The following is a 16,588-nucleotide window of genomic DNA, read 5'->3' on the forward strand; positions in this document are numbered from 1 at the left end:
CAAATTTGTCAAATTTTTTAATTGAAATCCGAAGAATTACAGAATACAAAATAAAAAAGTTGCATTTATAAAATCTAAAAAATTTTACTGTTGATATAATTTCAAAAATTATCAAAAACAATTCAAACTATTGAATATTTAATATTAATTAAAATAACATCAAGCAAACTTTAAAAACATTTTATTTTCTATTCTATTTTTCATAATTTTTATCAAATAATTTATCTTTTTTCTCATTTTTTCCTTTATTCTCCTATTCGATGATTTAAATTCTGTATTTTGCAATATATTTTTAAGAAAGGTGTTGAAATACATAGCATTGTTGTAGCAGACTTATGTTCGTTCAACAGACTGGAAAATCGCAAATAGTAATTTATTCTGTGTTACAAGAACATTGCCAGGAGATAATTACACAAACTTCACAATGAGATGCATTTCATTTGATGCAGTTCTTTCTTTTTATTTAATTTTCCTTTCTTTTTTATCTTTTTATTTATTATTTGAAATAGTGTTTATGTATATTTTTGTTTAACAGTGTAAAATTTGCTTAATAATATATATAAGTAACAATGATAAAAGATTCAAAGAAAATATATTTAATTATATTTAATTACTATTAAATTGAATTCATTATAAATTCATGTGCTGCATAATTAATATGAAGATGTGCTGATTAATTATTTAAAATATCAGCATAAGAAAAAAAACAATAAATATACATATATTATTGTAATCCTGATTTCATGCATTAATACAAATGGAGCTAAATAACATAATTTTATTATATTTTATTCTTTATTTAATATAATAATCTTTTAACAAATCTTTTAGCAAAAATTTAAATAATTTGAATATTTTACGAGATATTTATTTTTCAAATATTTTACTTCGATAATTTTCTATGTACGAGAAAGCAATTTAAAAAATACATTAATGCCGTTTAAAATATATAATCGGGATTGATGATGCACGATTACACTTGTGAAAAAAGAGAGAAAAAGCTGACTCAGAAAAGCTCTTTAAACCATTCAACTTTTCTTCTGCCACTCTCTGCCTTCTTTTTTTTGTTTGCAAAAGAAAGAAGCATGTCCCAGTTACGTGACTACATATATATAACCTCATATATATTTAGCTAAAATTTTTTATTGAAGTTTAAGCAAAATAAAAGATAGATATTAAATATCGCGATAAAATATTAAATAAATTTATCTTGATCAAATATAATTTTATCTGTTCGTAAAACAGGATTTATGTAATCAAATAAAACGGATATTTAAATAAAATAAAATTCAAAACTAAATAATTCTTTCAACTTTAAAAAAAAAAGAGAAGAAAAAGTTTAATTATTTAAATTCTTGTCTTCTAATAAATAATATCTTCTTTCATTTTTTATCGTTATTATATCGAAACAAAATTTAATAAGTTTGAATGATATATGAAATTGATAGATGGCGTGCAATATCGATTATAACAGATCGATCTCTTAGTAGCCATTTTTTTGAATAGTTTCTAACGTCGCATCGCGTCGTTAAACATCATTTTATAATTATTATTAATTGAATGATTTGTTCTCTCAATTTCTCACAACTTCCTTATAAGTATATTTGAAATGCTTTAAATTTAATACAGTTACATCCAAGATTGTGTAGGAGTTAAGAATTTCTGAAAGAGTCCCGTTAAGCGAATTCCAATTCGGAAATTTCAATGTTAAATGGACAGAATGATCACTACTATTTAAAGAGTAGAACATTTAATTGAAATTTATTTTTGTAAAAGTACAATGATTTCAAAGTTAGTATTTTTATAAGGGAAAATCGATAACTGACAGATACGAATTTTTATGAAACTTTAAAATTATTTATTGGTATAACCTACAAATCTTGTTATATGTGGTTGGTATAATTTTTATTTATTTTTATCTGCTTGAATTATACACGAATTAAATAGAATCTAAATATAGATATACTTGCTAATATTTCTCGAAAAATTAAATATTATTCAATAAAAAGTATTTGTGCAATATGTAATCTATTATAAAACTTTAATAGAAAGAAATATTCTTTCCTTCTTTTCTACTAATGCATATTATTGTGTATTCACAATAAACTAAGCAATTTTATAAAAAATTCATGTCTTACCGTTGGTGCATCCCAAGCATCACCGCATATGCCACATTTTCCCTTATTTCGTTGCCATTGCCTAGTAAATCCTCCGCAATAGCATTCGTGATCATTGTAATCGTGAGGAGTATCAAAACCATATCTCCACATTGAAGCTCTTGATGGTGGTTCAATCAATCTTCCATGGGCTGAAATTTGCCTCACGAGTATTACACTTGCAAAGAATATCAAACTAAGAATCTGGAGACGCATATTTGCTATGATGAAATTTGGCCTCTGAAATTTGATATCATTTCATTATTATTTATCACTTTTATTAAATTAAGAATTTTTGTTTTTAGGATTCGTATGTAGATTAAGAAAAATCTAAAAAATACAATTTAATTAAATAAAATTAAATCTTTTATTAAAAATTCAATGAATAAAATTATTATATTGTGTATGTGTATATATATATATATATATATATATATATATATATACATTCGCGTAAAAAATTTCATCAAACTTAATTAAATTTTTTTGCTTTAATCATTATCATTAGAATTAAATAATATTGTTAAAAAATTATTCATTATATTTTAACATTAATTTTGTATATATATTCTGATTAGATTGCATAATTTACATATATTATATATTATATATTATATATATAAATAGGATATATGTAAGATTTTGTTCATAATTAAACATATTTTGAAATCATTTTCAAATTATAATTCAATATAAATGTAAAAAAAAATCAAGATGTGCTTGAATTCATTAAACATTTATCACAAAATTTAAGAGAACTTGAAACTTGTGATAAAAGACAAATCCTTTTTTAATAAGTCATAACTTAAATTGCAAATCTTTGCCAAGTGTTTAAGAAATCATCTCTTTTCAGGTTAATTAGTTATTAACTCTAAAGAAAAAAGAAACGAGGAAACCTCATAGAATTTAAAACTTGCATAATTAACATTTATAAGTGGATGCAGTAAAAAGTAATTTTTCATTTATGCGTATAAGTAAGTCTTAAAAAAGCTTGGAAGTACTATTGAAAAAAAAGTTAAAGAGCATTCGCACATATACAGCAGGTAATTAGAAACTTTTCAACGGCCTGAATTTTTATTAGAAGAAAAAATTACGAATTCAATAAATTAACTTTGAAAATAAAATAATCGAAATTTCATTCGAAAATCTAATTCGAAAAATTCAATATGTGCATAATAACTGTAATAAAATTTATAAGAAAAAGTTTCTTTAAATTGTGCTGTTTTTTAATTTAATCTATCTATATAATTTTATAATCTAATAATTTTGTAACTTTATAGAAAAATTAAAAAAAAATAATGATTGACAATGAAATATCGATTGAAGATGTTATTTGCTTTTGACACCAATGAAAACGTGTCAAAGTTTGACAAAACGGTTTAAAGTGAAAATCGTAAGCCATATTTTAAAGCGGTAGGAGACGAACGTGTCGATTTCGATGCAAAAATTCGTAACAAATCGTTTGCATCAAAGTCAATCGATTAGAAAGCAACTGAAGATTGATTGATCTCGCTTTACAACGAACGACACATAAGATTCATGTGAAAAGGATGACGAAACTTGGATAAGATCAATGGCCGAATACATTCCAAAATCGTTACGAATTTCAATCCCGAAAATTATACAGATATTTTACACATATACGTTTTTATTTCTTTTTTTTAATAATGCTTATAAGCAAATTTTTAATAATTAAAAATTCATAAATTTTTATTAATATAAATCTTCTTATGCTATTTATTTAAATTATTTAAATGGAATGTAATTTCATTATTTACTAAATATGAAATATTTATGAAGATAAAAAGTAAATAAATATTTATGAAAATGTAAATCAAAATATGTACAGGGAAAGAGAGAGAACAAATTAAATAATAAATAATAAATATAAATAAAAAATAATAAACATGATAATAGAATGAATTTTTATTCAAATTATAAAATTTTAATTTGCATAATTATCAGAAATAAGTAAGAAGTAAATTGAAATAAAACTTCAGTTTGGAAATAAACTAAATTCTAATAAGTTTATATACATAATTATATATATTTACTTAAATTTAAAATAAAATAAAAAATAACTTATTTTACTTTTTTGTTATTGTTTTCATTTATTTAGCTGCAAAAAAAATGAGAGTATTCGAATTTAAGAATTATTAATTATTAAAATTCGATTATTCATTATTATTCATTATTCAAAAAATTAGATCAAAAATTAAGGTTCAAATAAGGTTTTATTAAAAAGAAAAAAATAATTGGATTCTGAAATTAAAATTCAAATATTGAAATAAAATTTATCTTATTCTACCAAGCTCCATTCCATTCGCTATTCATTCCAAATGCATAATAATAAAGATAGAAACGTAAGTTTTCTCAATGCTATTTCTTCAAGAGGAACATGGATATTTAAACACGAATAACAAATGAAATTCTATTTCATAAAACAATGTTCCTCTTAAATGTTTCTTTTCACACTCAGTCAAAGTACTGGATATAATTCTATGATTTCACTTTCAGCTATATCTCATCTTGTTACAATTTTACGTGTATGGTTGTTACATTCAGCCATATTGTATAATATTCTTGTATGTCGTATGTTTCATTAATGAGGAAACAATACCCCAAAGTAATATTACAATGATAACATACAAGGAACTAGGGTACAGGACAACAATTGTATGAAAATGTAATTTTAACAAAGCTTTGAGACCGAACTGGACGAGGACATTCCAACTTAGTAGAGAACACCATAGTTACAATCATAAAGGAGAAATTGGCAAACCGGTTGCTACAAAACTATTACTATAAATGCATTATCAGAAATAATATAGACATTGTGCCTAAAGATTGTATCACGATTGAAACTAATATCGCTAAAGAATCACGGATATCATATTATCAATGAAATAATGATGCAGAAAAATAATTTTTTTGAAAATAAAAAAGATTAATTTTATCTAGTTAATTAAATAAATATAATTAAATGCAATTGAGTTCTTTCTCATGAGATAGAAAAAATAATTGCAAATAGAAAACTTAAATATCTTTTTTTTAATTTTTTAAATTATTTTTTTCTTAATTTTGTTCTTAAATGAAAATTAAAAAATAAAAACTTGTAAAATTTTTCATAATCTAAAACTACAATTGGATTAATTAATAAATTAAAATTAAATTTCAATAAAAATACCATTTATTATTTCAAAAAGCCGTAAAAAAATTCAAATTCGACCGAAGCATCATTGTTTCAAAAAAATTGGATCTAAAAGATAAAAAAAAATAGATCGACAAATATATAATTTACAAACAAATTTTCTCTCGAAAAAATACTTCATCCCCATTTTAACTACTCAAAAATGGCGGTCTCATTAACGTGTCAAATATACGGAAAGTAGGTAATCCTCTCAGAAGGCGCAACCGGTCTCCAGCGCATTGGATGAGAGAGTACCAATTCTCAGCCTCCATCCAAACACGAAGGAAAAAGCTGTCGGCTCACTTCCAGAGGAAGCGGATCTGGAATACATTAAATGTAATGAAAAGCTTCCGAACAACTACGATATCTCTCCTCTCGCTTCGAGAAAATTCGAAATCGTGGCCACGGAACCAGGTTGAACGGACGCGACTTGCGAACGAACGAAGGAATCTCACGACGAAAATTCACTTCGTGTCGAGTGAAAATGGAAATTTAGTAGTTCAAACTAGGTTCCAAGGAAAACAAGCAAGCCAAAGTCTCTATATAGCCGAGGCGAGAGGGAGAGAGGAGGGATAAGGATCGATAATGTAAAGCAGCTCGGTGGTTTAACCACCTCCGTCGGAAATTCGGAATTTCGTGTCAGGATTAATTAAAAAAAGGAAAATAATAAAAAAAAAGTCGAATATTGTTCGCCAGCGAAGCGAAATCTGTTTTAAAAACTGTAATCCACCGAATAAGGAAGATATTTGCTGGTACTTGGAGGATATGATTGAAAGAAGAGGAAGGCAAGTGTAAATTTGTTAATGAATGAAGAGGTAATATTTAATAATTAATAGGAGTTTTTCGGTATACTATTATAATTGTAATTATATTGAATTAATTAGGTATAATTATTTGAAGAATTTAATGATGTTTAGTAACCAAATTGATAGGAGTTTTATATTATAGGTAATGATTTATTATCCTAACAATTATATTATAATTATTATTATATTGGAAACAATTAATATTTAATTTCGCGAATAAAATAGATTATAATTATAATTGTTACATATAATTGGTTTATTAAATTGATTCATATAAAATTTTATTTCTTTAAAGTTCGAATGAGCTAATTGAGTTTACAATATTATTATCTACTATTATTAAAGAAAAATGTGCAATGAAAACATTTGTTAGAACTGAAAGAAGAAAAATTTGTTTTCCAGAAATAACAATTAAATGATTCTAATAAATCGATAAAATAATTTGATCTTGATTCAGGTTTACAATAGTGGTAATGTTTAATAAGATTCGTTTAATAAGAGTAATACGTTAACTGGTATATAGGTCAACAACGAGAGTTGTACGGCAAGAGTTAAATTTGCTTCCTTTCTTTTTTTCTTTATTTTTATCCATTGTATTTCGTGTCGTGAGAATGAAAAGAAAAAAGTACAAAATTTATTAAGATTTATGATTTTACGTTATTTAATGATTTTATGCAAAGACAAATATTTTCCATGAAATATAATCTCATATATAATTTCTTTTCGCATAATTTCATAAAATAATTTTACGATATATATAATTTTACGAATATATAAATTATATTGAATAAATTGATTTATATATTTGATGATTCATGCGGAAGGAAAATAAACGCCCTACTTTTATCTAAAATCAACAAATGCCTGAATTATCATTAAGTAAAGAGCATTATGATCGAATATAATATCCAAATATCATAATATTAAAATTGAAATGGAAAAACTACAAAATAATAATCAATTATTGATTTAAATAATCTATAAATTAATTTTTTGATATAATTTTCATAATATTTTCTATGCCTCGCATAAATTTTATTAGCAATTATTTATTACACAACTTATTTGTTATATTATTGAATGAAAATTTAGATATAATATTGATCCATATGGGTCAGTCTTACCCAAACAGTTTCAATATAATTATTCCAACAATATATATTCAATGTAACACTTAATACCTCATTTTCATGCACTTTATTCATACACTGCGCTACTAATACATATCCATAGCCTATCTCATTAATTCTCGACACTTCACTAGTTTCACTTCCTCACTAGAATAATATCATTGAAATATATTCATTTATTATTTTATTATTCTATTCTATTCTATTCAAACATCATATTACCAAAAACTTATTTCATTATCAAGATTGATATATTTCAAAATACTATTACAATAATATTTCATCCAAGTCAACAAAAATTTTTCATAATCAAATATACACAAATCTTCTCTAAATAATTCAATCAAAAAATTTCAAATTTTTTAATCAATCAATCAAAATTTTTAAAACGATATATTTAAAAAATTAAACAATTTTTAAAATACAATTTCAATCTACCAACAATTTCCAACATACTCTATTCTCTAATCATATATGATATTTCCAACTATCCTTTCTCCCCGCACAATAAAACCCTCCGACAATTACACCCAGCACAACCGGAACCCGACACCGAACCGGTATTCAGGGTCAAAAGTCTGCTCGATCCACGTACCGTGTGCGCGAAAGGAACGAAGGCCCAGCTTTCTCTGCGAGGATAGTAGACGGCACTAGCATCGGCGTATCAGGCCCCACGATACAGGCCCGGACCTCGATCAGCCGACGACTGAACTCGCCTTTGCTTTTCAGCGTGCACAGACCCTCGTGGGAGTAGGTTATTAGAACGAACCGGTTGCTCGTATTCGTACCACAAATCGCCTCGATGATGCGTCACACTATGAGATTTTCAGTGAAATGTTGTCCTTTGCCACTAGCATCCTTCAATCATTTTCGTCTATACAGGAAAAGCAGCTTTTTCGAGATCAACATCTCTTTGATAAAAATTCTGAAATCGCAAAGATTTTTGAGTGAAGAAGAAACCGAAACGAAATATGTACAATCAGTTGCAAAAATATTTGTCTGATAATAGTTTTTGATATATTTTCTTTGTAGTTTGTTTAAAATTTTTTATTATACGTTGTATGATATTTTTTCTTATTTTGAATAAAAATTGAATGAAATCTTATTAAATTCGCAAAACTTCAATTCGAAACTTTGCAAAAGTTTGAAACTTTCGAGACTTTAAAATCTCAATATTCTTATTTTTTTTTTTTTTTTTAAGGAAATTTCTTGTAAATTTTTATTTACTTTCAGATTATTTAATTATATTAAATTATATTTATATATAAATACGTAAAATATATGTGTAATAAGTATAGAATTATATAAAATATACCAAATGTTTAACCTTACTTTTGCAACTATATTGGACACGTGCATAGATACATGTAGGTTACATATATCAAGAATTTCGTATAATGGATTTTTGTGAAAAAATATGAGGGTATTACTTAACGATACTTACGATTCACGAAACTCATAAAATAGATATATCGTATTTTTGCTTTGTTTAAACGAGTTTAAGAATATTAATTTAAAAAAAAAAAGAATTATCTTTGAATATGATTTTTGAATAAAACTGTGAATTTTATACTTTTATGGAAAATTTAAAAATACAAAATTATGAAAATACTTTTATATTTATTATTAAGAATATATAGAATAAAAACTCATCATTAAAAATCAAATTTAATCAAATTGAAAATCATTTCATTTCAACACAATCTTTGTATTTCAATAAAAAAGGAAAATATTAAAGGAAAATTAAATACAAATTGTTATATATTTTATATGAATTTTAAAATATTTTCTCATAGCAAATAATTTAAAAATAATTTATATATTTATTTAAAGTTTGATTTAAAATTTTCTATAAAAAAAATTTTTTAATGTTGAAAAATATAAATTATCAAATTTCATAGTTTATATTATACAATAATAAAAAGAATTTAGAAATTTTAATTAAAATAATTTGTTTGTTTTTTTTTAAGAAAAAAGAAATAATAAAATTTGTTAATTGATCGAATATAATTTTCATATTATGATTTTATATTTTAAATGAAATAAAATTAATTAATTTAAAACTAATGCTAATAATAATGTTGAATAATTATTGAATGTTTTATCGAATATACTTTATTTCTATAAAAAATAGATATGTTATAAAAGTGAAATTCTCGATATAAATGAGATTAAAGAGAATACTCAATACATCGAGTGAAAGTTTCGGAAACGCGAAATAATAAATTTGAAAAAGAAATGCATGAACAAGTTTTAAGTATAGACTAAGTATACTTTCAATGATAAATTAAAGTTTGAAAATTATGAGTTTCTAGTAATTTTATAATTAAAAAACAAATTGATGATCATTTTTCAGATAGACAAATGAAATCATATGTGATGTCAAATAAATTACGATGAAACGTTAAACAGAATTGATTAGTTTGATTTTTAGAAATAAAATACGATGAAATAAATCGATAGAAATTCTTGATGATTTTCAATAAATTTTTTAAAAAATTTTTTGATAAAAAATTTCCAATTGGTGCAATAATTGAAATATATTATTTTTGGATGAGATCTATTTTAAAATAAAAGAACGATTTCAATTTGAAATAACTTTTTGACTATTAAAAAATAGAATATTTTTGAATGAAACTCGAATAAGAATGATTTATATCGAATAACTTACCTAGAGGAAATTGTTAGAAAAATTTATTTTATACACAAAAAGAAAAAATTCAAATTTAACTTATTAATATTCAAATTATATGCAATTCAATAGTAACTTAACCTCTAAATCTTACATCTTCCAATACTATTAAAATAATAGCTTTTAAAGATTGCAAAAAAAGTTAATAACAACTTCGATAACAACTTTTTAAGAAAACAGAACATAATATGAGTAACCAAGAAACATCAAAGGGATTTAATTGATTTTTTCTTCAAAAGAAATGTTGGATCACTGTCCGAAACATATACAATATAATACATTGTTCACACAGTATTGTTCCGTAAGAAATTGACACATTTTTAATAGCTGCTTTGAAACTTTTAAAAATTGATAAATAGAGAGTTGAAATACTTTACGCACTGTAATATAAGCTTAATAAAATATGATTCAAGAAATTTGATTCGTCTTCTAAACAATTTTCATGAAAAAGAAAAACTCTGATATGTAACTTTCACTAAAGTTAACCTATACATATAGTCGAACAGGTTATTTTCATTCATTTCTTCTCTACGTAAAATAAAAATTGACAATCTAATCAAGTAATGTGAAAGAAAATAAGATTAAAATTATAACGAATGATGGATTTATAATACAAGACATCGAATTGATCGATCTTTTGTAAAAAAGAAAAGTTGAATTCCATTAATAGGACACATCAGGTAGGAAATTCACTTCTGATTGCTTTTTGATGATAATTATAGACTATGACAAATGCAAAATATTGAAAGGAAGTTTCAGAATAATTTAATTGCTTCCTTTGTAAAATACTTGGAAATTTCATTGAGATTTCCTTCGTAAATGTATTTCTAATCACTTCTTAAACTCTTGAAAAGAAATTAATGTTGAACAAGCGTTTCTGGAGCGGACAGATTTAAACCGTAAAATAAAGTAGAAATTATTCAATTATATTTTAATTAATTCGTTTACTTAAGAAAATGTTTAATAATAATGAAAATTAATTGAACATTTAAATATTCAAAAAACATATGAGAAAGCTGAAAAACAATTTTTTTGTTCGATTTAATATCAAATATATAACAAAAATATTCGAAATTTTATTTCGAATTATTGATACATTAAAAATATTTTTTTTTCAAAAAAATATATAATTAAAAAAAAAATTATTGAAAATCAGAATAAAAAAATTAATTTTCTTAGAAAAAATATTTTTAAGAAAATGAATATATAATTATCGAAATAATTCAATCCGAAAAAAAGTTATAAAAAATCACAATTCTAAAGAAACAGACCGTAATTGAAATCATTTCAAGCAACGAAGCATAAAGTAAAAACTTAAATAGAAAAATTGTCTATTACGAATATGATCTGTTACCATTAATAAACTTTTATATTTTTATAGATTCTATTTTCAACTAATGATTAACATTTCCAAATTTAAAAAAAATTTTTTAGAAATTAAAATTCTGTTTACTTTTTACCGAATATTTTTTTGAGATTTTCTAATATAATTCTTTGTGAAAAATATTAACTTTATTAATTTTTAAATAAATTAATTTATTTTTTATTTTATCAATTTATCAATTTAATTATCAATGATAATTATCAATGACTAATTATCAATGATAATTAAATTGATAAATATATAATTATATTGATTCCAAAATTGTTATTAAAATTATTTTGACTTAAGTTAATCACCTGTAGTTATATCTTTAAAAATACTTGAAATAGATATGTATTTATAAAATTGAAGTAAATATACCTGTTGCACGCTTTAAACGAATGTATTTTCCAGGCTCAAGTGTTTCTTCGCTACATAAAAGCGTCACTTTTTCTGCGACACGAAGCACAAAGGAAAAGAAGAAAAATGTCGGACGTTTAAAAACGCTTACGGCTGATCCCCGTCTGCTCGGTTTCCCAAAGACACGCTCTTTGAGCATTTGATGCCTTCATCCTTCTTATTTCCTTGTGACGCATAATTTATTTGATACCACCTTTTCTCGTGGCTTCTGTTCAAATCGTTCAAATATTTGTCTCCTTTTCTTTTTTTTTTATCTTTCACCTGTTCAAATTCTATCGTTCTCTCTTCGATTTTACTTTTAACAATTAACATGAATTCATGCTTCGTTGTATAAATCGAACAATTTGAAATAATTAATCTTTTAATCTTTGCTCTTTTATTATAAAATTAATATTCGTCACAATGAATGACAATCAAAAATTCTTAATAAAGATATTTAAATTAATGAAAATTAAAAAATTTAATTTTAGAATTAATAATGATTGCGTAATTGGAGCATAGAATAAAATTGAAGAATTGAAAATGTATATCGTACGATGAATATTTCCATATTGAATTGGTGAATTTAAAATTTAAAAAATTCATGCTGAATCGCGTTTCGAGAGTTTATTCTTCGCGTTATATCGAATATATACGAATGTATTCTTCACAGATTAAAACGATATAAAAAACAAAGTTTTTAAAAAGGAAGTACAATGCAAATATTTGTGGAAAGAGATGTGTCGCGATTTTTTATATCAAAAAAATCAAAATTTTATAATTCTTCATTAATTTCGAATCATTTCCTTCTATAAATTAATATCTCTATGTTTATTCTTCTCTAGATTATTGATTATAAATGGATATAAATTTTTTTTCTTCTATTTCATACTTATTTTTTTTTTTTGTAATATTCAATTAATGCAATTCTTATATAAAAGAAGAAATTAAAAATTAATGATAATTTTTTTTTCTAGGTTTGAAGAATATGGCAATATGTATTTAATTGACAATATGTAATTATATTTAAAAAAGTACTAAAAATCATTTAAGAATGAAAGAAATGATTTCTTAAAAATCATTGCTATTCAGAAATTGATAGAATAAAAGATATGAACATGTGTTTTATATATATATATATATATAGTTTTGAAAGATTATAGATACAAAAAAAGATAAAATGATATGAATAAGATTTATTTTTCAATTATAAGCAATTTAATATCTTAATAAACAAAAACATAATAACTAGTATATAGCTATATTCAGTGTGCTAAGCAGAGAACATATATAGTATCACGTACCAAAGCTTTTCAATTAAAAATTTTTGAAAAGATATATCTATTTATTATTATTATCATTATTGTTCTAATTGCCATTGAAATTATTTCAAAGATTGAAAATAACAAATTAAATATTTTAAAATTCAGATATTATATATATTAAAGAAAATGTGATATTTATGTTGAGCTATAGTTAAATAGAAAAACATGTATAATGACTTACATTACAAAATATGTGTATTCTATTTCATGACTCTGTTAATCTTGTATGAATGTAATATCCACATGAGATCATTCACTTTTTGCTCAAGGATAAAACAATGATTTTTTTTATTATCATTCAAATGATTCATATATCAAAATAAAAAAATCTTCATATATTATACTTTAAAATAATTTAAAATATTCATATTCATATACTATTTTAAAAAAAAAATATTGAAAATAATGTTTAGAAGCTTTTTTAAAAAAAAAAATCTTTCAATTTTAAATAAAATATCGTATAGAAGAAAAATAATATCTGATTAAATTCCTATATTAAATTCATTTCTTAAATAATTCTTCAAAACATATTCAAAATCTTTTTATTTCAAAAAAACGTATAAAAATATAATTTTTACAATTTTAACTTTAATTTTTTATTTTTCTCTTTACAATTTTCAACAAAACAATTGACGTTAAATTTCTTTCTAACCATCAATTGTCACGCAAAGATATTATAAATTTCACTTATGAAAGTAAATGGAAAAAAATATTCCATCTCGATATACGATATTGTACAATCTATATCATGAACTGTATCATTGAAATTATCCATGAGAAACACTTTCATACGAATAAATCTAAATGCAGTGAGAAATTGAAATTGTGTTCGGTGGTGATGATGCACTTTCGCGCGACACGCGATGGAAATTGAGCGTGTAAAATATCTTGCTCTTGAGTTACAAATACTGCGAAAAGGAAATTGCAAACGTCTTGGAGGTTAGCCCCCTCTGTCTGTCTGCGCGATTTCTCGCGAATTTCTAATCGACGTGGATCCGCTCGATTTATCGATAGTTGTTGTCGATAAACTCTCGGTCGATGAACTCTTTCATCGCACGCCCGGCTTAAATGGATGCCAATCCATTAATTTTCCGCCACTATCGAAATGTGGTAATGACAAAATTATTTTAAAGCAATTTATTAAATAAAAAAATTAAATTTTTTATTAGATTTATTCTTTATTTTCGTTATTTTTATTCATGATGAAAGATGAAAAATGTATTTGAAATTTTAATTAAATTTGTTGATGGATTATTATTCAATAATATTGATAATTTTTATTCATAAAGCAAATTGATCGGCTTCTTTATCGGTTAGAGGACATTAATCGATCCGTGCCTCTCATTTCCAATTATCATTTTATTGGTAACTTTGAAGTGAATATTAAAAAAAGAATAAAATATTTTATTATTTTTCTGTGTTATTTAAATATTCATGTATTATTAATTATTTTTCTTATTAACTATTACATACAACTATTACATAACAAATAAAAATTAGTTAGGATTGATTTTATTTATACTAATAAAATAATATTTGATCATCTTAAGATAAATGTATATATAAGTTTAATCACTTTCAAAGAGTAATCCTTCAAATATTGAACATTTAATGGCATCATATATAGATCAGACAAGATCTAAAAAATCGTTCGATGATACATTTCGAAATTTTAATTATAAATTAATGTTTGTGCAATATGTAAATTAAACAAACCCATTCCTGTATTGTTACATGAAATCTACTACTACCTTTCGTGTACATAATTTATATTAATTTATATAGAGACATGTGTAAATATTTACCTTGTTCCATTTAATTTCGATTCTTGGTCTACTTTCAACTCTTGGATTGTTTGAGCAGAAAATGTTGCGTGTATTTATTTCGATTGTTAAGTAATCGTTTGAAGTAATTTCATTAATAAAAGAAATGTATAGTAAATAATGATAATAAAAATATTTTAATAAATTTTTAAAAAAAAATTTTTTTTTTAATTTTCAAAATTTCAATAACAAGTAATTTTACTATTAACTTTACTATTAGCATTATTTTTCATGAAAAATGAAAAGAAGATGCACAAATTTTTTTTTTTTTAGTCATTACGAAACGTTCGCAATTCAAAAGGTTGAGAAACGCTGGTTTAAGTACATTTAACGCCGAATCGTCTCCATTTTTACTTTGTCGAGCATTGCGTGGCTGCACGCTTTTCCTTTTAACCAGTCGAAATGATTCAACCGGATGACCGGTTCAGGAGATTCGCTATGGCAGTGCATTCAGGCGGCCGTAAACGTTGTACTTGGCCAACACCCTCAAGGTAAGATCGATTCCTCGCCTTCTGCATCCGGTTCCGGGCCAGCTTAACGCTGCTTTGTATTTTTATCTAAAATTTAACTCCGTGAATTTCTTTTTCGCATACATCAAAATTATTCAATTAAAATGAAAAAGATTGTACTAAGATGAATAATGAAATGAGAAGAGAGAAGAGTTTTGATAAAATTGTCTTGAATATTGAAAAAATATACATTTAAATTATAATATTTTGAAATAAAGTTTGAACAAAATTTGAGGATTAAATTATGAAATGCTGTTTGGATCGCAAAAGGATTGGATGATGTTATAATTAATATTGAATATAGTTATGTAGTTTAATAAATTTACAAGAATAAATATATGTACACAATTTAAAAACGAGATTATTCACATCCAATGATATTAAAAAATAAAATTCCTAAATGGAATCAACAAATATTTAAAGTGAAGCGTATTTCGTTCATTATCGATAAATAATAAAATTCGAGATTCAAAAAGAAAGTTTAAAGTTTCAGAAATTGTACAACCTACTTGTTTAAATTAAGTTTGTCACATAAATTCAATGAAATGATAAAACATTTTGGAGTGGATCTCGTTCACATGTTGATTAGTTATTTAATCAACAAGCGAGAGCTTATTTAGAAGAAATAATTAGACGAGTTTTGAAAGGCGAGAAAGTGTGAAATTCTTCTTATTGCTTCTTATTGGTTATAGAATTATAGCTAGAATTCCCATCAAGTCTGCGAACACGTTATAACTGGAAAACCGGGATTATCTAATATTGATTTGACCCAATATCCTGCCACAATAGTAGTATTAAAAGATGACACTTACCTCGTATTTCTCGTGCTTTTATTTAAAAGGTTTTAAAGGATAATTGAAAATTTATAACTCGTAATTCAACGTATACAATGAAACTTTTATTCATCTTAATTGTATCAATACAATTACCATTATTAGTAATTACAATAAGATAGAATAAAATAAAAAATATTTTTTTCTCCCCATAATTTATTTAAATCTTTATCTGAATATTTTATTTAAAATTAAACTATCAAAGTGGTAATATGATTGACATTTAAATAAACGAAGAATAATTTAATTTTAATTCAAGTAATTATCGAATTATTTTTTTTTCACGTTTATATTAAAACTATCTTTTCAATGGATGTTTATTTTTAAAAAAAATAGTCGAATTTCTTTTACAAAAGAAATCA

The 16,588-nt window shown here is 23.9% G+C and overlaps 1 protein-coding gene and 2 long non-coding RNA genes across 8 annotated transcripts in view; 2 read left to right on the forward strand and 1 right to left on the reverse strand.

Moving 5' to 3' along the window:
• The window catches only part of LOC107994875 (uncharacterized), a 28,132-nt gene that overhangs the window by 3,473 nt on the left and 8,071 nt on the right, over positions 1 to 16,588 (reverse strand). The window contains exons 1-4 of one of the 6 annotated variants that reach the window (XM_062079740.1): positions 9,954 to 10,204; positions 7,878 to 8,207; positions 7,334 to 7,429; positions 2,139 to 2,396 (exon numbers count right to left, since the gene is read on the reverse strand). In XM_062079740.1, coding sequence (XP_061935724.1) covers positions 2,139 to 2,396; positions 7,334 to 7,357 — 282 coding nt within the window. In that variant the 5' untranslated portion in view covers positions 7,358 to 7,429; positions 7,878 to 8,207; positions 9,954 to 10,204. Of the gene's footprint in view, positions 1 to 2,138; positions 2,397 to 7,276; positions 7,430 to 7,738; positions 8,208 to 9,953; positions 10,205 to 16,588 lie in introns of those variants that run through there. The other 5 variants (XM_062079755.1, XM_017051989.3, XM_017051992.3 and 2 more) reach the window with 5 other exon arrangements.
• Positions 1,487 to 3,996, forward strand: LOC107994876 (uncharacterized). Its single transcript, XR_001765418.3, has 3 exons — positions 1,487 to 1,892; positions 3,010 to 3,199; positions 3,437 to 3,996. It is a non-coding gene; the product is annotated as an uncharacterized LOC107994876 (long non-coding RNA).
• LOC133666719 (uncharacterized) lies at positions 10,513 to 15,043 on the forward strand. Its single transcript, XR_009831236.1, has 2 exons — positions 10,513 to 10,654; positions 11,752 to 15,043. It is a non-coding gene; the product is annotated as an uncharacterized LOC133666719 (long non-coding RNA).

The sequence above is a fragment of the Apis cerana genome, linkage group LG1 (genome assembly GCF_029169275.1).
Source record: "Apis cerana isolate GH-2021 linkage group LG1, AcerK_1.0, whole genome shotgun sequence".
NCBI lineage: Eukaryota > Metazoa > Arthropoda > Insecta > Hymenoptera > Apidae > Apis > Apis cerana.